The sequence below is a fragment of the Larimichthys crocea genome, chromosome XXII (assembly GCF_000972845.2).
Source record: "Larimichthys crocea isolate SSNF chromosome XXII, L_crocea_2.0, whole genome shotgun sequence".
NCBI lineage: Eukaryota > Metazoa > Chordata > Actinopteri > Sciaenidae > Larimichthys > Larimichthys crocea.
In genome coordinates, this window is record NC_040032.1 from 20,635,846 (window position 1) to 20,658,141 (window position 22,296).

Sequence of the window (22,296 nt, forward strand, 5' to 3'; positions counted from 1 at the left end):
CCCACAGCATCTGTAGATATAAAAGTCTAATGAAAACAAGAGTTATGAATATTAGTCTGTAAATTTAGCCCCTTAAATCTTTTTATTTTTGATTATTGTTGTCATCATGGTGAAGGTCACCTACAGCCAATACAATAATTCTGCTATGAAATTTAAAAAAAGTTTGAAATAAGAGACTTTATCTCAAGTCAGGTACAGATAATTTTACATTGTTTTAAAAGAAACACATTTAAAGAGTGTCCACTGATAGAGCATTTCACTCATGTAACATTATGGACTGTAAAAAAGAAACATTAAAAGAAATGCAGCAGATCCAGAGACATCATTTTTATTCCATGCATTCTGTTGTCAAAATCTGGGGCCTACATTACCCACAATGCAGTCTTCAGTGTGCGTTATACTACTTGTAGTAGCGGCTAATGTAGCCTCGAGCTAGCCTCAAGCAGAGAGGCTTCCATACGAATACATTTATTTCATTGTCTTTAGCTGTAATTGATGCTGAATCAATCACTTGAGAATATTTATGAGACTTCCTACAGGTATGCAGCAACAGACTTTGGTGTGTAAAATCTAAACAACCTAACCTTAGGACTAAATAACCTAATGGACACTGCGGCTGACATGCTAATGTCATCCTTAAAGAGGAAAATAAAACATAAAGACATGCATGAATTCAAATCTAACAGTTCCACTCACATGACACAAAGACAAGAATGATAAGCAGTCATTGGTTATAAAAACATCCACTAAACGCAGGATTACTGTACATCAAAAGGAATAAAACTTTCACATTCATTAAAAAATTGTGCATCATAAGCAAACATCGCTGCACACAGACACACATTAAAAATCAGAATCTAGCTAATTCCAGTTTGTCTGTGCAAGTAGGATCAAATACTTCACATTTATACATTCAACGATGTGTTTAACTGGACACTAGTCCTTGTCTAAACATTTTCTAAACAGTGATCTAACTAGAGAAAACATGATCATGACATCATTCTGACCTCGTATGGCTGCGGTGCCGTGTCATTGTTCCAACAGTCCGTTATTCCGAAACCCCCAATACTTAATATCTTTATTTTATCTTGTATTGTTGCAACAGTACATTATTCTGAAAACAAACGACCATTGCTTGAAAATGCACACTCTTGTATGACAAACTTATGTACGTAACTTAAAGTCAACCACGAGTTTAGTATAGTTACCATGATGACAAATGTCACCATACCCTCACCTGACTGTCCTTTTCTGCATGTTCGAAACTCAAGGGAGAGTTTTCAGAAGAATCTTTGGAGCTTTTGTTTTTGGGATAATAAGTTATAGGACAATTGGGTTTTCAGACTACAGGGTTTTCGGAATAATGCACCGGAACAATGGGCAGTTGCCAACTGTGTCTGTACATACTGTAGTTCTAAAGTGTCAATCGCTGAGTTTCAGAATTTTGAGTTATTCAGCAAAAGGGAATGGGAATGAATGCTTGTCCCCATTCACTATTGTTGTGCAAATATTATGAGTTAGTTCACGAGAGATAGGCAGTAGGTAGCACCTATTCCCCAGTCGGTAAACCAGAAGAAGAGGGTGCAACAAGATGACGTAATTTCAAGTGTGTCATTGGTCATTGTTATTTGAATGGTACCTACATCAGAACGTATCTGAGGGAAAACAAGTGGTGTCATCTGAAATTCGAGGTTTAATGTGCTATATTTGGGAAACTGGGATACTGGCAAATATTTAATTAAATGTGGTGGTCGACTGTAGTGTTGTCAGGACGTAATCAAGATTAGTTATATTAGTTCTAAATGAGGAAGCTTTTGATAGTCATCAAAACGTGGAAAGATTTCTCTCAACACCTGATTTGTGACAAGAATAATAACACGCTGCTTTTCAAACTGCCAGGAGTTCCCTTTAAATTCCCTCACAAAATTCCCCGGGATCTCAGAAAAGCCTCAGAGTAAGAGCCAGCGAGTATCCTTCAAACACCCAGTCAATGAATTCACAGAGCTGGTGCAGCTTCAATCCTCGGGGGCTCCAACCTGGGTAGCTTGACTACTGCCTGTTCTGCTCTGCTGATTTCTCTGATCAAGCACAAGATCACAAGACCAGCAAACCAGATGAAATCTATATATGAATCTACAAACATGACATTTATACAGTGTAATCTATATGCTTAAATTAACCTGTCACAGGTTGACATTACTGTAAGCTTGGTCCAAAGTCTGAATCATTGACAGGAGGTGAACACTGTTGTTCTGAGTCACAGACTCCATGAACAAACCTTCATCCTTATGTCCCACCTTCTGTCCTTATCCTCCTCACTCTGCACCTCCTCTTCTCCGATGAGTAAGATGTGAAGAGTGTAACATTAGATGAACGCTGCTTTTCCAAAAATGAACTGAACTGACGTGGTTTGTAAAGGCTGAAAAGGAAGATGAGGAGGTACTGCGAGGCTTTGCGCCACATCGTCTCTTCTGATTCAGTAATTTCTCTGCCTCAGTTCCTGCAGTCTTCGTCATCTCCTCCTCCTCTGCCTCAAATAAGACTGAGCTTAAACAAGGAGGAGGAAGAGGAGGAGGAAGATTGCTTTAAGCCATCCCTTTGTTGTCCCCCCTCCATCTCCTACTCTGTGGGGGGAGGTGAGATCAGATGAGCTGGAGCAGGAGGTCCTGGATGGTGTCCAGACCCCGGCAGGAGTTCCTCAGGGCTCCATCAGAGCCTAGCTGGGCAGCCAAGAGGAACAGCTTCCTGTCGTCAGTCACGGAGCCCAGAGACAAAGCTTCATGCAGCTCCGACACGCTCACAGCGTTTGGCTTATCCTGTGAGGAGAGGAGAACCAGTTAAACTCAATTTGACAATGACTGTCTTTTTGTTTAAGGACAATAACCAAGACAAAAAGAGTGCCAGCATTGACCTCAGTTCTGTTTTCTTTTGTAAATATGTGTACCATGTTTATAGAAAGGTGTAAAAAAGATCATAAATATTATCTATTAAAACCTACACTTCCCCACTCCACTAAATGTATATATATCAATATTTTAATAAAATATAGGTGTTAAGAACATACTGAATACACAAACTGGAAACTTTGGAATCAGATGCAACTTTGAATTCAAGCTGATACCAGTCCTCGACGCAGAAGAAAGCTACAATGAGAGCCTTTAAAGCCTACAATCGGTGAGTATTACATGTTCCTATAACAGCTTGAACCTCAAGTTTTACCTTTTCATTACAAAGAAAAATATAACAAATCACCAAATGTACTCCACCTCAACAAGCTGACTTGACTTCCCAAGAAAAAATCTAATCAACATTAACATAATACTTTATTAAATAACCACATGTCGCACTTTTAAATGTTAGTTGGCTCAGTTTTGATCACAACTTGTGCAGATGAAGACAGTGAATTTAACACTGCCCTCCTACACAAACTGTTCAACGTAGATGTCCGCCTCGTTTCTTTGCACCACCACATCCTTTCCAACACGCAGGTTCTGCTGGAAACATCCTTTGTACTGTTTAAACGGAGCGAGTGCCGAGGCAGAGAACAAAGCAATGGTGGGTGAGAGCCGGTATCACTGTCAAAAAGAGTTCCTCCTACTGAAGACTTTATTTCTTTTAAACTCACCTGCGCCATGTGCGCAGCATGACAAAGGTTTAAAGCTGTATTATTGGAAAAGGATTGGAAGTTTGGAGGCACTTTGAGACAATCCATTTTATTTCTTACCATTAACTTTCATTCAGTTCAGTGTAGAAACAAATCAAGAGAACTGAAACCAACAGTTAGTCTGTCATTGTACAGTATGGCAGTAGGGATTGAAAACTAGTAGTGCATTCAAGTGGGTTGTAGGGGGCGGTGAAAATACTTGACAAGGACAGCACTCCAATTAAATGATTTATTCATGGGCAGATATTTCAAGCCGATGCCCGAATTGAGTGCTGTCCTTGTGATTTAACAGACTTGAGTGCAGTGGTTTATTATTAGATACTTGTAGTAGTGGCCTTTCATACAGTTGTATGATCAATGACTTTCGAGGCCGCCAAATACGGATGTAAATGGAAAACAAACAAAGTAGCTCGGAGTGAGTCATCCAACAATCAACTATCTTTGAGCCTCCAACCCAAAGCAGTGCGATGACCTCAGAGCATGAATGCCACCTGTTGTGTTGTGTGCCTCGCTCCAAGCCACTTTGTTTGCCATTTACGCTGGTATTTGATGACTTCAATCAACTATCTCACTCCAGTTTGACTGTAACTTTATTTGTTGACTACTGTTCTGAATTTGCATTTTGTTTTTTTGGAGCCAGAAATGACCATATATTGGACATTGTTATACTCCTATCCTGATTGGATCTTCAAGCTCACACTGTAATAGCAACTTGCCACTCACAAGGGAGCTACACCCTAACCATCTTTCATCTATCGTATATATTTCTCTCTAGATGGGAGCATAACTTACAAAAAACATTTCAGGGTTTTTTCAACATCATTTAGTTGTTTACATATAAACAACGTTATATGTGTTATTCAACCCAATTTAACCCACTTTTAATGATGCCTACATGTCTTTTGACCTAAAAAATCCCCAAAGATACGCTTACCGGGAAATATTACATTCACATCGAACATTTTGATGTATAACATCAAAGCTTATCTGTTTAACCTGAAAGAGAGTCTGGGTCTCTATAGCCACTGTCACATCAATAGTCAGTAGTTTTAAAAAGACCCAAGTCTCTGTTTGATGTCTCTTTCAGGTATTCTGTTTGATGTTAGAATATATTCATTCTGAAGATGAAAGTAGGGGAAAAGGGAGTTTAAAATGCCTCCTGTTCTGAAAAATCTAAAATAAAAATACTGCATAAACTCAGTGGACCGTACATATAGACTAGTTTTGCTTTTGGCGTAACTAAAACTACTTAACAATGAGTATCTCAGATTTCTATTTTTCTAATATTGCGAGGAGCGCTGAGAGGATGAAAGCTGCAGCGCTCTGACAGTAGATGTGACAAATATTCCTACTTCCCTCTAGGGGTCATGTATAATTCCACAAGTGCCGCGCAGGGCGAGGAAATATGAGCCGAGGAGGAAATGTAAAAATGTTTATTTCAGGAGTCTGATGGATCATTGCCGCTGGATAAATTAAGAGGGGACTGAGTGTACCTGTACATCAGCTCTTTTTTGTGAACTTTTACTAAACTATAATTTGGACTGGAGAGTTTTTACCAGAACACCAGTCCACCAGAGTGTGATGTCTTTCACCCACTAAATGTAACAAAGAAGTGAGTAATAAGGTTTATTATTTAGCTTTAATAATCACAGGAAGGTCTTAATGGACCATACCAGTCAGTTTCATGTCTTTAACAAGAAACTACTATATGTATGCCACACACTTGTGTTGTATTTTCTAAATACATGTTAGATTTTAGGTCTTTGGATGTATATTTTTACTGTTTTAGGCAGCCATTGGTTTCCAAACCTGCTTAAGAGTACATTCAGACAAGATCAGGCACTGCAGTGAATCTCTGCAGGGTTGTGCAGCAGTGTATGAGGGATTTTATTTGTGTTGAATGTAACTGCTGTAAAACAATGAGAAAATAAGAAAGACAGACAAAATTAATCTTCTTTGTGTTGCTATTTTGCAGCGTAAACTGCGAGCCAGACACAAATTTAGACGCTGGGTACACGAAATAAACAAAGCCAGAACACAACAGGTAGAGTATCAAAGTTTAGTCCATGAATCCACCTGGATAGTCTTAGTTTCCAGAGACATTTTAGGCTGACTATGGAGGGTTTGACCAATCTGAGCATCTGACTGGCGACTACAGAGTGACTTCTTCAAATGTTCACTGTGTATTGGTGGACACCCCTGCAGCCTGCATCTCCACAGCCAAGACACACTACCTCCACTCACATGGAAAAACCTGCGTTTTCACCACTGTTATCGAATCCCTCGTTGTGAACATCAAGGCATTAACATTAACCGTCATTCCATCCAAATGTGATGCAAATTTTCACCAAATGCAAATGAATGCTTCTTTCCATCCACTACTGTTATGCAAATACTATGTGGCACCAGTATGCCAGTCAGAAAACCAGAAAACCAGAGGACCAGAGGATGCAACAAGATGACGTCATGAAAAGAGCAGCAGTGGAAACTCAACCGGTGAAAAACAATCCAGAAAACAGGATGTAAATATGACATTTGTGTTTGTTTCACGTATTAATGTGAGGAAAATTACAAAATTGTTAATTATGGGCTGCATTTTGGTTTGCTAAAAACACATGTATGATCATTTAAGAAGAGCTTGAACATCTGGTTTACCTGTTTGTTTCCCAGGACGACCACGGGCAGTTGGCGGTCCACACTCAGCAGGCGGTGCAGTTCAGCCTTAGCCAATGGCAAGCGGTTCCTGTCGGACGAGTCCACCACATACACCAGAACGTGAGTCTTTCGAAGGTAATCCAACCAGTAACGCCGCAGGTCTTCACCTCCACCAACTGCAGCAGAGAAAACACAAATATTCAGACTTTAAGGCTCCAAGAATCCCCACATCCCATCCATGTTTCCAATGTGGAGAGTCCATTAAAAATGTTTGCACATCTGAAATGTGCAAATGAATAAAGGCTTTGGTTACGAATTGTCGAATGAATCACTTGACGTGAAATGTTACGTTTTAGTTTTGAGTCTTTGAAATGTCTCCTAGCCCTCAAAAGAATGATGCATTCAGGTGCTGGAGAACATTTATGACCAAACAAGCATGCACCTAAAATATTCTAAACTAAAGGTTTATTTACTGTGTGTGTCAGATTTAGGGAGCTCTATTTACAGAACATAATAATCATGACGAATGATGTTTTCATTAGTGTATAATCACCTGAAAATAAGAATTGTTTTGTTGTATTTACCTTTCCTCCAGTTGAATGAGGAAAAGATAGAAATGATATTATTTGATCTAACACTGATTACTGCCAAAGCCTAGAACCTCAAACACTTTTTCACCTACATCAGACCACATGCAAAAAAGGTTTGATGGCAGCCTAAGTTTTAACAGACGGGTAATTTCTGTTGTCAGGTTCAGCTTCTTCCAACTCTGAGCCGTCAGGCACTTCCTATCACCTGCTGATCTAGAAAGAGTCACTCTACCTAGGCATCTCTCAGGCTACCATTTCATGTTCACAGCTATTTTAAAATACTTCAGCCCGGTTACTAACAAGGCCCCCCCTCCTACCTGGCTTCCTGTTCACTTCTTTCTTCTAATTGCCGTGTTGGCTGTGCCCCATTTGAAGAAAAAAAGGCTGGTGACTAGGCTTTTTTGGTAGCAGCTCCATTAGATAGTCTGTTGATGCTTTTAGGGCGCACCTTAAGACTCACTTTTATTCTCTCGTTATATATTTTTTCTGTCTCTTTGTGAAGCCCTTTGGTGCAAAAACGTATTTGCTTTTAAAAGAGCTATATACATACATTTAATATACTTGGAACCTTAGAATGAACCTTTTATATCTACAGATGCCACAGGTCCTCTTCCATGGATGTTGGATGTAAACAAATGTTTCTACAGTAGCCTAGAATAGACAAACTAAACACTGGCTCCAGATAGGGATGTTTGCATTTTTTGAGTGTTTCATGGCCACCATAATTTCTCCTACAAGCTTGGAACACTAGAGTGAGGTGAGAGGATTGCAATCTGACTGCTACAGCTTTTCCTCTATATGATCCGACACCGTATGAATCATCATATAAGAAATCTTTGTATTAAAACAGCCTCTAAACTGTGACACAGCAGCTTTCAGTGCAAGTGAAATAAGAGTTTAATAATTACCCAAAATATCAAATCAGTGTGAACTAGCAGAAACACCAGAGTATTCAGAGATAAACAGGATATGATATATTATTCTTATATTGATCTATAGCCTTGGCGTTGCTTTAATCGAGGGCTGTTTCTGATCAATATCCGTGGGAGAAGAAGCCTTTCTAATAAATTTGATGGTTAAATAAATAAACGGACAGATTGGTTGGTGGAATTAGATAAACTGTTGGCTTAAACAAATTTGGTTTGATATTAATTTCAGATGTGCACCAGACTGAATGAAATCTAGTTTTCACTGAGGGATGAAATCGGCCAAGACGGCACTTAACAATTATTTATATCCACGCTGGGGAAATTTGGTCTGATTCATTTTTCCATCTTATTGCCTCCAGTCAGCGAAGCACTGAGCAAAATATATTTTTTTCTTTTTTTTCTTCTGTTACTTTTGTCTGTTTGTTCTTCTCTTGCACTTTTTTTTTCTTTGCAGGAATTGTTTGAATTCACCCCACTCACTTTTTAGCCTTTGTGCAGCGTCTCTGTCACGATGGAGGGAGTCCGATTTGAGGGCTGAAAGGTGTTGAAGGACTTGTAGGTTGTTTACGCAGATTATTATCTCTCCTACTCTGTGGACTCACGGTCGAATGAGTCACTTGACTGACTGATTACATTGTTATGTGAGAAAATGGCATCATAAGGTCGAAAAAGATTGTCAGTACCAACACAGTTTGTACCACACACATGGTCCTAGAACACATTTGTTCCTAGCTCCACTGGTGAGGAAAGTTTCAGACTAACTGGAGGCTTTAACATCCCACAATCCTGCTGTGCAGGAAAATGACCTGCGGCTATAATGACCAACAGCGCTCGGTGACCAAACAAATCACTGCTCACACACTAGTGGGTATGACTTCAGGTCGTCACCGCCGCCTCTAAATTCAGCCCAGCACAGCAAGAATTCATTAGTGCTGGACTTAATGGAGAATGTTGCTAGGAAACAGAGCTGTGATGTACCTTTAGCTGATATGATGTGGCAGCAATAAATACCTGTTTACCTGATGTGATACAGGCGGTGGACCTGGCGTTCGCCGCTGTGGGCAGCTTGTGTTTTATAGTCAGAGAGAGCTCAGTGGGACGCTCGTCCTGCTGCTCTGTAAGCCACTTTATTAGATACACATCCACACACGAACAGCTGAGTCATATGGGTGTGAATGACGTGGGTGTGTATGTGTGTGTGTGTGTATTGAACTTAGTTTCAGTCCTGAGGGCAAAACTATCTGAGCAATATTTGCAATGGAAAACGTGGCTGTACTCCATGAACAGCGACACGAGCTATAGTGCGACACTGGATTACGTTTTGCAGCCAAATAAATTTAAAGCAACATTAAACTTTCACTTAAACTTTTCTACCATGAAATAACAGATTTGAAATCATTATAATGCTCCACTGACTTGTAATCAGGTGAATGGTGTCTCTCATTTGTACATCTTAAAGTTTGTAACGCTTCACGGCACTAAGTCACACACTGCAAATGGATCATATTTTAGGGAGAAAATGTTTTCTGGTTTTCCCTCTGATGTCCACCGGCTGCTCTGTATCAGCTCTCTGTGATTTACAGACTTTCCTGATACTGCTGTGAACTGTAGCTGCTGTTAGCTCAGTTTGTCAGCCTGGCTACTCAGACTGTGAGCGTAGAATGTGGGGAATGTTAGTGTTTATACTGCAGGTGTTTTGGACCACCAGTTCTCTCCATTTACAGAGTTTCCTGATGGACACTAAACTGCTGCAAAATGTAGCTGCTGTTACCTAATGTTAACTCAGTTTGTTAGCCAGGCTGCCAGAAATGAATTAGTGATTTTGGACCACCAAGAAGAGGAGGTTTTTCAGGCCTTGGCCACGGGGAATGCAGATGGGGAGTGACACTGGAATGGGCACCAGAACTGAAGCTTGGCAACGGGGAATGTAACTTGGCTCAGGAGAGACAAGGAGCCTGAAGAGGACACTGACAGAGGAAGCCAAAAAGACTAAAGGAGAGACTGACTGAGCAAGGAGCTGCCAGATGGGAGTAAATGTCAGACTGACTTTTAGTCGTTGGTGAGACCTTGGTGAAAGACAGATGCCTCGCTGGGCTTCTTGCTGTCGTACTAGTAATTAATATTAGCTGGCTGCTATGTCTTGTGAAATTTGAACCTTGCTTGATGTTTGGCTGTTGCTTGGACTTTGCATTCATCCAATGGCACTCTGGTGTTGTGATAAAGTCTGTTCCCCATTCAAGTCTGTTTCCTTTAGCTATATTTTTCTGTTATATGGGAGTGATTTTCATCTACACAGTTGTTTTTGTGATCTGACAGGTGTTAAGTGTGCGCCTGGGAGAAAAACAATGTTCTAAATCTAGTATTTTTACAGATTGTGTGCAGATGGAGCATTCAAGAGAAGCTGACACCTTTTAAACTGAAACGGATAAACTCATAAAAAAACGTAAACCCTGAACATTTTGTATAGTTACTGTACTGTGGAATAGGATCACACATGTCTGATTCAATAGCGTCCGTGCCAGATTGAGGAAGTTCCTCATATGAAGATGAAAGCAAACTAGTACATAATGTACTAACACTTAAGAATACAGGTCACAACCACAAACATATATTAGGAAAGTCTTCTCATTACTGTTTTTCACTTCCCTTTAACACAAACCCAAATCTTAGCTGCTGAAATCCTTAAAAAAACTTCCCGGACTGATCTGATCTGCATTATTTCAAGTTTAAAGGCTTTTAGTTTGATTTCTCCCGTGGATTTCATAAAGAGAACTTGTCAGTCCCCGTGCACTGTACTGCTCCTGATTTGCGTTAAGTGTGCACTAAGCTGTCAACATGCCTCTGCATCAATGTCACCCAGACAAAGACTCCAACATTTACTGCACCGGACTATTAAAGTATTCTGATTGAGTGGGCGGTGACATGTGTTCTTCTTACTTTCAGAGATGAGAAAAAGATTCAAGGGCACCCACCAATCTCTGTGTTCAGATCATGAATAAATCAGCCACTGAGCAGTGACACATTCCTCCGAATACATCCACAGAAACTCATCCCGAGGCCGACTGCAGCTCAGCATCTCGCACAGACTAGTCTGAATGAAGAGCGAATTCATTTTTGGTTATTTTTAGCACGGTGCAGTGGCTTTCAGTGGAATGCTGATTAGCAGGATTTATTTATTTGTCTGTAAACACAATCTAACTGAAACCATCTGCCTCTTCTTTTTGGATCCGCGTGATTTGATCTCCGCAACGTTGCATTGAATGAAATGTCAGTTTTTATGGTTTTCTATAAGACTGTGGATCACCATGATACCTTCATACTGAGAACAGAAACTGCTGGAGGTTTCTCACTGAACAAACGAGGACAATATAGCAGGTGCCAGAGTCTGCCTCTGTGTTGGCAGTGATGGATGCAGTCGGCTTTCAGGGAGGAGATTGGAGGCAAACAACTGAAGTCTGGATCCAGTTCTGAACAGCCAGGCCCAAATGAAAACCTACAAGTTATCCACCAACACTTAAAGCAGCTTCAATATTTTGAACAATGACAAAAGCCATCAAAATGTATCAAAAAATCATAACCAAATTTTTAAAGTAATACAGCAGAGGAAGATGCTAACTGAATGCTTGTTTCCATCAACTACCATCATGTGAAGACTTGGAGTTCATTAAATAAGCAGTAGGTGGCGCCAATTAAAACGTTCTAAAAATGTTCACTTTTTTAAAAATATTATTTTGCCGTATCCATCAAACTTCCTGATGGAATACTTATATCATAATAAGTTTATGGAAACATTTCTACTGTGAAAGGTGTCTACGTTTGTGATAAACCTGGTGGTGGAGACTAAAAATAGAGCTAAAAAGAGAGTCAATACTGGGCTTAGATTTATCAAATGAACAGACGTGTAAATGTAACTGTTTGCACTTTAAAGGTGATATGTTAATGGTCTTTTCACAATTTGTTCCCACTGTGGCCAAACAAATCAATACCTGTCAAATAAAAAACAGTGGCTGAAGAGCAACAAACATCAGAACACCCCTGCCTGGTCAATATAAGGCCACAACAACAGCTTCATAATAATTGCTCCTCAGATTGTTACCTTAACCAATCTCAGAGCCAATTGGCTATCGTTCGACAAGGTTGTAACCTAAGGGAGCAATGGAAAATGGATATCCGGGCAAAGACTTCTTCTATGGTCCAATTAGCAACTTGATATGTTAGAATGAGGAAAAAGACACATTATTACCAATCTCTAAGAACAGATATCTGTTTATGAATTCAGATATCTTAAAAATAAATAGCTAAATCATTGTCAGAAAGTAGCCCATTGGATCAAATCATGTATTTCGGCTAATGAGTCAATACTACTCATGCCCCACAGCCTGCACGTCAAACTTTCAGTCTTCAAACAGAACTTTTTTCAGGTAACTAAGTTGTTTACTGCAATGCAAGTTTAATGAAACAAATGGCAAACTGTACTGAACAGAAGGATACTTCATGCTATCCGATAAAGCATAAATGTGCTCCAGGCTCCTCACAGAGCCTGCTTTGTTTGACTTCAAGGAATAAAAGAAGTCTTACTCTCCAGGAAGTCGAGCTGACAGGCGGGGGCGTTGAGGCTCATGAAGTTGAAGCCGCGGGTGGGCCGGCAGCGGCCTCTCTTAGCCGTTGACTCCCCGGGGGTCAATCCCTGCAACATGCTGCTCTTCCCAGCCCCGTCCAGACCGAGGACGAGGACCTGGCGCTTCCCACGCTCCTCTTCCTCCTGCAGGCAGAGAACAAAGACAACCGCAGTCCAGAAACATTTAAAAAACATAGACACAAGGCAAAAACTAAAGACGCATAATTCATTTAACAGTGAATGGGTTTATTTGCTGAGTTTTAGGTGAGGGTCTGGAAGAATGGCTTAGGTTTACCAATATGATTAACAGTGTAAATGTTTTGAGTCACATTATGCAAACCAAACCACAGCTGAATCTGAACACGGGACATGTAACAACACGCTTTGGCTCCCATTAGGAGGCTCTTAAGGTCCTCCAGTATAACTAAAATGACCTAAAACAATCAACATCTACAACACAACTCCTTTTCAGACCCACTAAATGGTCAAAAGTATATAAAATCAGCTAATTAACAACTAACATGGTAAACATTATGAACATACCATAGCATTGTCATCACTGTTCCCAGGTAGAGGCGCACTACTAAGCGAAAACTCAAAATAAACAGATCTTACTTTGATTTGGTTGCAATAAACAGATCAAAGGGATGACAAAAGTACATCATGATGTCAAATTGTAATTTTTCCTGCCTTTCATTTATATTTACTCAGATAATATGTTTATGTTTTCATATAAATAAAGGTTATGTACAATTATTAATGTATAACCACATGTTTCAGGACTGTCATTCTAATTTGGGGCATAGTAAAAGTCGTTGAAACGGTCCATTTTGATTTATTTCTTTTAGAGCAAAAATGGTTTCACCTTCCCAAATGTGAGCATATACTGCTTTTCTCTGTGTTATATCGTTGTAACATTTTGAGAAGATAACCATCTGGTATCTGGCATCTGGTGATGTGTAAGCTCTATTATTTTTTACTTTGCAACCTTGATTTTATAAAACCAAATGCTTGTACTTCACAGATTAGCAAGCACCAGTTATCCAGCGGCTTCATGACTGGATGATCTTCGAGTGCTTTGGACAGTTGAGACTTTGGCCCGTAATGTTCAGGAAAATTAATCTGCTTCTGGAAACCTCTTGAGGTAAATCTCATGATATTATACTTTAACTAGAAAACTGCGGAAAGTGCAGTGTGAGTGCCCACCTTGCCCCAGCGGCCCATGGTGTGTGTATGTGTGTGCGTGCTTGAAGGGACTCACGCGCGTGCAGACGCAATACACACCCATTATAAACGCAGAATTTGAGTAAAAACCTGCTCAACTTTAAGCCTTGATAGTTTAAAAAGGGTAAAAGATTTTTTAAAAAGTTAAATACAAGTTTAATAGTTTAAGATCTTGTGTAAAATTTGCAATTTGAATGACGTCTGTAGTAGTAGTAGAAGTAGTTTCAAATGTAGAAGGTTTGTAGAAAGATTTGAAGTTTGTAAAATGTATTTCAAATGGTAAAAACATTTGTAGAAACAGTTGAAAAAATTGTAAAATATCAAGCAAAGCCCTGAATGAGCAGAATCTAGTGATATAGGTTTTGTTTTTGTAGGACAAAATTTATAGGACTAGTTAGCCGGCGACAAACGTACGGAAGAAACATAATAATAAAGAAGATTTGAAGAACAATAGTGTGGTCGCCCTCTGGGCACCCACACCAATAAAAGATGGAACAACTCTTTATTATGACATATTTAGGTCAGATTTGAGAAAGCATACAGAGAGCATACAGAGTTTCGGTAAAGGTTTCCAGCCCGGATTCAAACCTCCACGCTCTCTTTGCACCTGAGACACCAGAATCCCTCTGAGATCCTGCACACGTCAGTCATCTCCTTTTAAAAGTCACACAAGGTTAGTTTTTATTCATGCCGTGTGCTGATGTGTGGCTGGTGTTCTGTGGAGGTTAATTAGCAATTCATATCAGCCCTTTTAGAGCTGAGATGCATCAATTTTGGCTTCCTTATTAAAAATATCGCACTTAATGTGGTTTCGTTGATGGATGCTCTTTGTCAAACGCCTCAGAATGTGCTCGATTTGATTACATAGAACAGCACCACAACTACCTTTGCAGAATGATGTCAGATGAAGAATTCAACATATTTTAAAGACCAACTGGTGATGCTGGATACATGTAGCATCAGATAAACATGGTTCCTTTGAAAGATCTGCAGCGCGCCTCCTGTAATTCCAGCTTATGCAGCCTGCTGGGAAACAAACCTCAAACCCTGACAGCGTCGGCCAGCTCTGGAGCTGCTGAGGCTGCAGAGCTTTGTACCGCTTCTCCTCTTTTTGCCGCATTATCAGCACGGACTTTGTGCAAACTGATCGGTTTTTGCATACCTGGCTTTCTGTCGTCGTAGTCATGGGATTGGATCTCCAAGAGACATTTGTCTAAACATTCCACTTAAATTTTTCTATAAATCTCTGACCTTTCATTCTTTAATAAATGGATTTGACATTTCTCAAATTAAGCCAACACTCTGGCCTTTTATCTCCCGCTTCTTTTGTCACTTCACATATTTTTTCTTTTAGATTTTAAACTGCCTGTTCAGACATTTATCATAAAAAGGCAGTGATAGCGTATTGATTTCTGTTCTGTTCTGTTTCAGCTCCACGGGGAGGACAAAAAAAAAACTGCTGATCCACTGAATCTGACAGGGATTTAACGTCTTGCTCAAGGACACTCAAGAAGAGCAGATGGTTGGCGACACATTGGCTTTCTAATGAGGTAGTGCCAGAGCCAGCTCGCCTGCAGCACTGAATACAAACGCTGAGGTGTAGTTTACAAAGAAGAGATGGAAACTATGATCCTCTGATCATATATCATTAGTCCAGGAGTTGTTCTGTGAGTAGATCTTGTGAGTTCCTACTTCAGTTAATGAATTACCACAGATAAACATCTTGAACTTCTTATATTCAGCCGGATGTTTTTAAGCAACAACCACCAAATCATGAAATATGCCTTTCCTTTTGTTCACAGAGAGAGATAAGATAAGACGATGGATAACCTATAGTTAGCTTTATAGTGCTGGTAGGTGTATTTGGTGGTAGGTGGCTTTCTAAAGTCCAAGAAACTAACCCTGGTGATGTCATAGTGTTCACATTATTGTTATCTTCCTGTTATCTTGGACTTGGACTTCTGCCTTTTATAGCAGAACACCTTGTGAGCTAGAAGTGTAAAGTTTTACAGGCAGCAAGGGCGTGTTATTTTATTAGTACTATTTATATATTATACAGATTTTATTTGTTTTTATTTTGTCTTGTCTTTTTAATTTATTTCATCAACTTTTTATTTAATTTTTATTTCACCCTGTTACAGTCCACACTATTTATTTCTGCTGTGAAGTGGCTTGTTCTGCCTCAAGTGGTCATTTGAGGAACTGCAGTTTTTGGCTTAATTTCTAAGCCACAGAAGTTGGTGCTTGGTGCAGACAGACAGAGGATTAAATTGATTTCATTAAGAGATTCGGGCTGCTGATGAAGAGTCGCTCATTAAGTCTGACTGCGGGAAACAAACATCTTCATCTTCATCATCCTCTGGGCCATCCTCATCATCAGCATGCTCACACCTTCACCCTCGCTATCATCGTCATTAAAGCTTCTGTAACTATAACACCTGCATCACCACCTTTGTCATCGTCATCTTCATCACCACGTTGTTTTACTTTGTTTCATCGCCCTCATCTTCACCCTTATCATCATCAATTCTTCAAATCATCGTCAAGGTGCTGCCACATCATCTTCATCATCCTCTGTATCATCGCCTTTTCCACCGTCATCTTCACCACTAACACTTTTCTCATCATCATCTTCATCGCCACATCGTTTTACTTTACTTCTCATCTTCACCCTCGTTATTATGCTCACATCTTCACCCTCATCATCAAGGAGCTGCCACATCATCATCATCACCACCACGCTGTGGTTCATCATCCTCATATTGTTCTTCTCCAACATCGTCAACCTGCTGACATCTTCACCGTCATCATCATCAGTGATGACATGATCTTTAGGTCCACTGCCATGTCAGTCATCTTCACCGTAAACGTTTTCTTCTTCATCACAACACCATCCTCATCAGTACCATCCTCACATTGTCCAACATCATCAGACTGCTCGTTACATTTTGCTTCATCTCCATCATCTTCACCATCATCATCATCATCAAGACACCAGTTATTCATCAAGCAGCATCATCGTCACCTCTTCTTCCTTTAGATCAACTATCACCTTCATCTTCAGGACTGATGTCAAAACCATCTTCATCACCACAACTATAATAATTCATTATCATCATCATCATCATGTTCACTGACATCAAGTCCATCATCTTCATCATCACTGTGATTTCAATTGTGATCTTCATCACATTCACCCCTGACACCAAAACCACCTTCACCAACACAACTACAGTCACTCATTCATTCATCACCATCATCTGTCTCCATCATTATTCTCACTGTTTGATCAGTGTCAGCATCTTCATCATCACCATTAACACATTAGTTATTCATCAAGCAGCATCCTCCTCATCATCACTCACATCTGACTGTTTTGAACGATTAACGCCATTAAAATCTTCATCACCCTGATGAAGCCATCTTCATAATTATTCTCACTAATTACATCTGTTTCATCTTCATCACCACCATTCACCCATTATTCATGAAGCAGCAGCCTCCTCTTCATCATCATCCCCACCATTCACATCTTACACCTTCATCACCTCCATTCACATCCATTAACCAATATTCATCATCATCATCATCATCATCTCAGTTGTATTCATCAGAATCCTGCAGTCAGTCAGTCAGTCAGTCACATGTAATGATACAATTAATAATATATGTATAACACAGCCTCTTCCGTCCAAGTTAAACAATAATTAAATGCATTCAATTAAATCATATTAATTAACATTAAAGCCTGATGAAGCTTCACCTCTTTGATCGTGCAGTATTCCGCCTGTGGTGACCATATCCGCCTCTTGTAGAAGAAGTTCAAGGCGATGAAGAGAGCGGAGCCCAGGGCAGCCACGGCGGCGGTCAGGGCGATGGAGATGTGCCGGAGGAGAACCATATGTGGAGCGCACGGATCGGCTACTGGACGCGGAGAGCCTGGCGGGAGGAGGAAGAAGAAGAAGGGACACGAGGAGGAGGAGGAGGAGGAGGAGGAGGAAGAGGAGGAGGGGGGCGGTCACCGCTTCCTGGACGCCGACAGTGTTGAGACTGACTGCCGTTTCCTTCTTCTTCTTCTTCCTCTGCTGTCTGCTACATGTGACCGAGCTGTCTCCGCTTGTTTTTGTTTCGAGACGCGCAAGAGGAAGAAAGAAAATGCTGCGTTCACGTGCTGCTCGTAAAGTCCGCCGCTCCGATGGAAATGCGGCTTGTAGGGCACTCAGGTGCGCTTACAACAAACAGACATGTGAGAAGTGTTTTACTCAAGTACAAATACCACACTGTGAAAATACTCCACTACAAGTAAAAACATTTAAAATCTCACTTAAAAATACAAGCCTGTTTCCATCAAATTTTGGCACGCTGTGTATGGAAACCTCAAATGCTCCCACCCAATCATGTTACTAACCTGTTGCCAGTTAATCTTATTTTTTGTGGGAGTTTTCTTTTAGCATTTCACAACTTTTACAGTCTTTTGTTGCCACTTGTTTAGAAACATATTGCTGGCATCAAATTAAATATGCTGATATCATTTTATAAAAGCAAGTTTAACATTTTGAACATTGGACCAGTCGTCTTTGTGCTATTTTCATCTAAATATGGGGTTTCAATCATCACATTTTGTTTGATTTGCATTTTACACAGCGTAGCAGTTTTTTTGTAAATGAGGTTGAAAGTAACAAAAAAAAGTTTCTTGTTATAAAGTCATGAGTGTCTATACTGTAAAAACATGAACACATCTTGTTGTTATAACAAGATGTTGTAATGAGATACTGGTATGTTTTTATTTTTCTGGTGTGGCAGCATTAAGCTTCTGTAAAGTCCTGCTGCATCATTTTCTATGTTGCATTTTCCTGCTGTAGATGTTTCAGGCTGAGCTCATTTGAATGAACCACGTAAAGTCATAAATTCAGCCTGTTTTCCAGCTAATCCAAGAGGATTTTTTTAATACTTTGAAGTACCTGCAGGATTTTTGACATCACAACTAATTTCAGCCAATAATGTTCCTGAATGAAAACCTCTAGGTCAAAAATACTCATTATACACTTTTCAGTGAAGAAGGCGACATCTTGTGTCCAGCAGGTTGAACTTCTGGAATGAACAAAAATAATACTGATGTTTTATATAAAGACTTTATGTCTTAAAACATGTCTGAAAGACATTTTCTTAAATATCCAGGTTAGTTTCGCTTTTCAAACACATCTTAAAATAGACAGAGGACATTTGAATTTGAGCTTGACACAATTTATTTACATTAACAACTGAAACAACCAAAGTCTAACATACTGGCATGTCTGTTGCTGAAGGAGCTGTTAAGTCCTTAAATTTCCATTTACTCATGTTCAGACAGCTTTGGAAGCTAATTTAAATTATGTTATATAATTATTTCAATAATTTCAGTTTACTGAATTGCTTATTTTGTCTTAACAACAGTATATAATTTTTTGTGGCTTTTGCAAGTTGGAAAAGATGGAATTAAGAAAGGCATGTTATATTTAAGTTTAATTGACACATTTATAATTATAGTTGTACAGGTAAAATAACTAAATAAATAAATGTCCATAAAGAAGCTCTTACAATTTCCTCAATTAAAAATAGGGTAAATAGGACATAATGATGGTTATTATTAAAATATTATGAGTAAGTAAGCATGTTGATTACAAATATGGCGATAAGGCTGCTAATTTAATAACATAAAAACATCTGTTAGTACTCTAAACTGTACATCTAAACATTGGTGAATCTGATATATTTTTGTGTTGTAGAACTTTGGAGGCATGGAGGGACCAAATTCTTACATTTCGAACAGGACTTGAAGGCATCAGCAGCAGTTATGGGTGCTGTGTGAATATTTATGTGTGAAACACATGAGCTGTTTGCCTGTCAGATAAAATAAGGATCAACTTGTGTTGAAGCGTGTTGAGCTGTCAGATCTGATGATGATGATGATAAATATCATCAACACAATGAGCGGACCGAGGTGAAGTGCTCCAGCTACAGTACAGTCTGGTCTCAGTCTTATTATTTATTATATTTATTTCTGTTTTTCTTGTTTAATTGGCTCTTCAAACATTGTGTGTGCTTTCTGGCTCAGATCATTAAAACTCCACAAAAAGAGGAAACTTTCTGGCTAAAGGCTAAACTCCTAATTAGCTGATCTGTTTGATATTTTCTCATTAAAAACAAAACTTTTTTCAAATTCAGACTAATATTCAGATTTCATACAGATGGAAAGAAAATGAAATAAACAGACCACATTAAAGCAAATTAAATGGAAGCAGCAACACTTTGGCATATAAATACTATAGGAAACCGTTTAATTTAAATAACAGTGCACCATATTTTATGATGAAGTAGATTTTTATGTCTTTAAAATCGCAATATATTTAATAATTGCAGGACACACATGTAGTGTTTGCCATGTTTTCTCCACTGGAAGAGCTCCATAGAGTGCACTTTATGTAGCAGATGTAGCTTGTTTGACTGATGCCTCAAACAACCTGTCTTCAACTAATTAACTCATCAAGTTTCACCACAAATGATCTCTGAATGCTGACAGGGAGCAGACTCTCCCACAGACAGATAGGAGCTTCTGGTTATTAACTCACAGGCAAATTACATGAATGAACACTGGTGTTATAATCATGCAAAGTGTGGTTACATATCCAACAACAACCAGACTCAACCAGCAATCAGTCACATCCAAAAGTTTAATCAGCAGCCATTTAGTGGAGGATTAAAGTACTCCAGATCAGATTGACAGTCTCTGTAAATGACTTTGAGTTCAGCACTCAAACCTTTTCTTTCAGCGCCCTTCAAGTCCATAATTTATTCCAAAACTACACTCTGTGTGTAGCCATATTTACAGCACATCGTGTCTTTCTGTCTTTAATGTTAGCAATTATGTAATCAGTGTGTTTTTGAATTGCTGAAATTACTTTCAGCTTCAAAAGAAACTGTGTGTGTGTTTTTTTTCAAGAATCAGGACACAGGGTTTGCTGGAGTCATCCTTCCAAGTTTGATTAAAATCAGACCACATATACTTGAGATACAGCTTATAAAACTGGTCTGAAGTCAGTCTTTATCTCCCAGCAGGTAGCATTTATCTGTGTTTACCTCTAGAGGGCGCTATGGGCTTAGAAAGTTTGTCAATACAGAAACGTGAAGAAAAGTGAACTGTTGACTATATTTATGACAAAATATATAAAAACGATGAATAAAACTGAAATAATTTAAGAGTAAAACTATCTTCCACAGCAATACAACTAAATAAACAGAGTAATCAATAAAACAATAAGAAACTGTGATAAGCTCATATAAATTCATTTGTTACAGCAGTTCACAGATCGATAAGAAAATATTCATGAATAAGAAATAAAATAGAAGAAAATGATATACTAGAAGTATAATAAAATAAAATAAAAAGCTATATACACATATATATATAAATAAATAACAGGAAGATGGTAGAGATTTTACAGAATACAACTAATTATGATTGTACATTATAGTTGTGACTGAAAGAATAATTGCACAGCGTACAAACTATAATTAGCACAGGAGAAAGTGAATGCACAATGTAGTGTAATTTTAGTGAGATTTAAGTCACGGTATGCAAGTATGGAAGTGAAATTATAACAGCGAAACAGTGAAAATGTGTATTAAAAATATATTTATGCTACTTGGCAATAAATGACATACATCTTTTATATACACAAATGCACGTTGCTTACAAAAGTGGCACCATATAAAGATAAATAAACAGGCTTTCTAATGGTATAAGATTTATTACCACAAACGTCTTACTTACTTTTTGTGCATTGTTAATATAAGCAATGACATTTGTAGTGCAATGGATGCTGAAATGAATATGGTTTATACAGCAGTTTTTTTATTTGTACATGAGGTAGGTAGATATAACAGTATACATTACAGTATGTACAGCATGAGTAGATTGTGTACGAGTCATTTTCTTTACATGTTTTTTTAAACATTATTTTATTTAAAATTATGCATATAAAAACAACACAAAACACAACAACCAAGGAACAATTAGTGTCTCAGCAAACATACAAACCCAAATCAAGATATACTACACAAATGGACATCTCACCAAACTAATACCAGAATAGGGGGGAGAAAGTACCCTCCACAGGAGACCTCCACAAAACAACAAAAAACACAATACAGACAAAGCTTCTCACAACCAGCTGTTACCAATTTATCTGTCTGTCCATCCAAAGTGGGAAATGACAGGGGCCCACAAAACCAAAAACAAATCCATTTTTAGGTGAAGTTTTGCAGTTATCTTTTCCATCAAATACACATTCTTTAGTCTCTCTCGCCATTGTTGAAGGGTGGGAGGTAGAGGTCTGAGCCAACGCAGGGTTATCATTTTCCTCGCCACGAGTAGGAGAATCTGGTATTATATGTATTATATGTGAATTATATGTATTAACCTGTATAACACTTTGGTCACCCTCAGTTGTTTTTAAATGTGCTTTATAAATAAAGTTTGAGTTGAGTTGAGTTGAGTAATAGTTGGGCTTTTCTCTTCCCTATCAAACCCAGTCAAACCCAAGTTTACATGTTTAAAGAACAAAAAAGTGTAAACAG

The 22,296-nt window shown here is 38.8% G+C and overlaps 1 protein-coding gene across 1 annotated transcript; it reads right to left on the reverse strand.

Moving 5' to 3' along the window:
* Positions 1-312: 312 nt before the first annotated feature.
* arl10 (ADP-ribosylation factor-like 10) lies at positions 313-17,836 on the reverse strand. The gene is made up of 4 exons (XM_019263264.2): positions 17,444-17,836; positions 12,417-12,600; positions 6,320-6,495; positions 313-2,816 (listed from the first exon to the last, which is right to left on the reverse strand). Exons 1-4 carry the CDS (start codon positions 17,579-17,581, stop codon positions 2,643-2,645), a joined length of 672 nt encoding a protein of 223 aa, XP_019118809.1. The 5' UTR covers positions 17,582-17,836; the 3' UTR covers positions 313-2,642.
* Positions 17,837-22,296: the final 4,460 nt, after the last annotated feature.

What these genes read in the sequence shown, in the direction of transcription:
- arl10 (XM_019263264.2), bottom strand. Translation starts at nt 17,581, where the DNA reads ATGGTTCTCCTCCGGCACATCTCCATCGCCCTGACCGCCGCCGTGGCT. An exon ending in AATACTGCACGATCAAAGAG is followed by an intron (nt 12,601 to 17,443) that starts GTGAAGCTTCAT and finishes CTCTGCCTGCAG; the next exon opens with GAGGAAGAGGAGCGTGGGAA. An exon ending in TCGTCCTGGGAAACAAACAG is followed by an intron (nt 2,817 to 6,319) that starts GTAAACCAGATG and finishes CTCTCCTCACAG; the next exon opens with GATAAGCCAAACGCTGTGAG.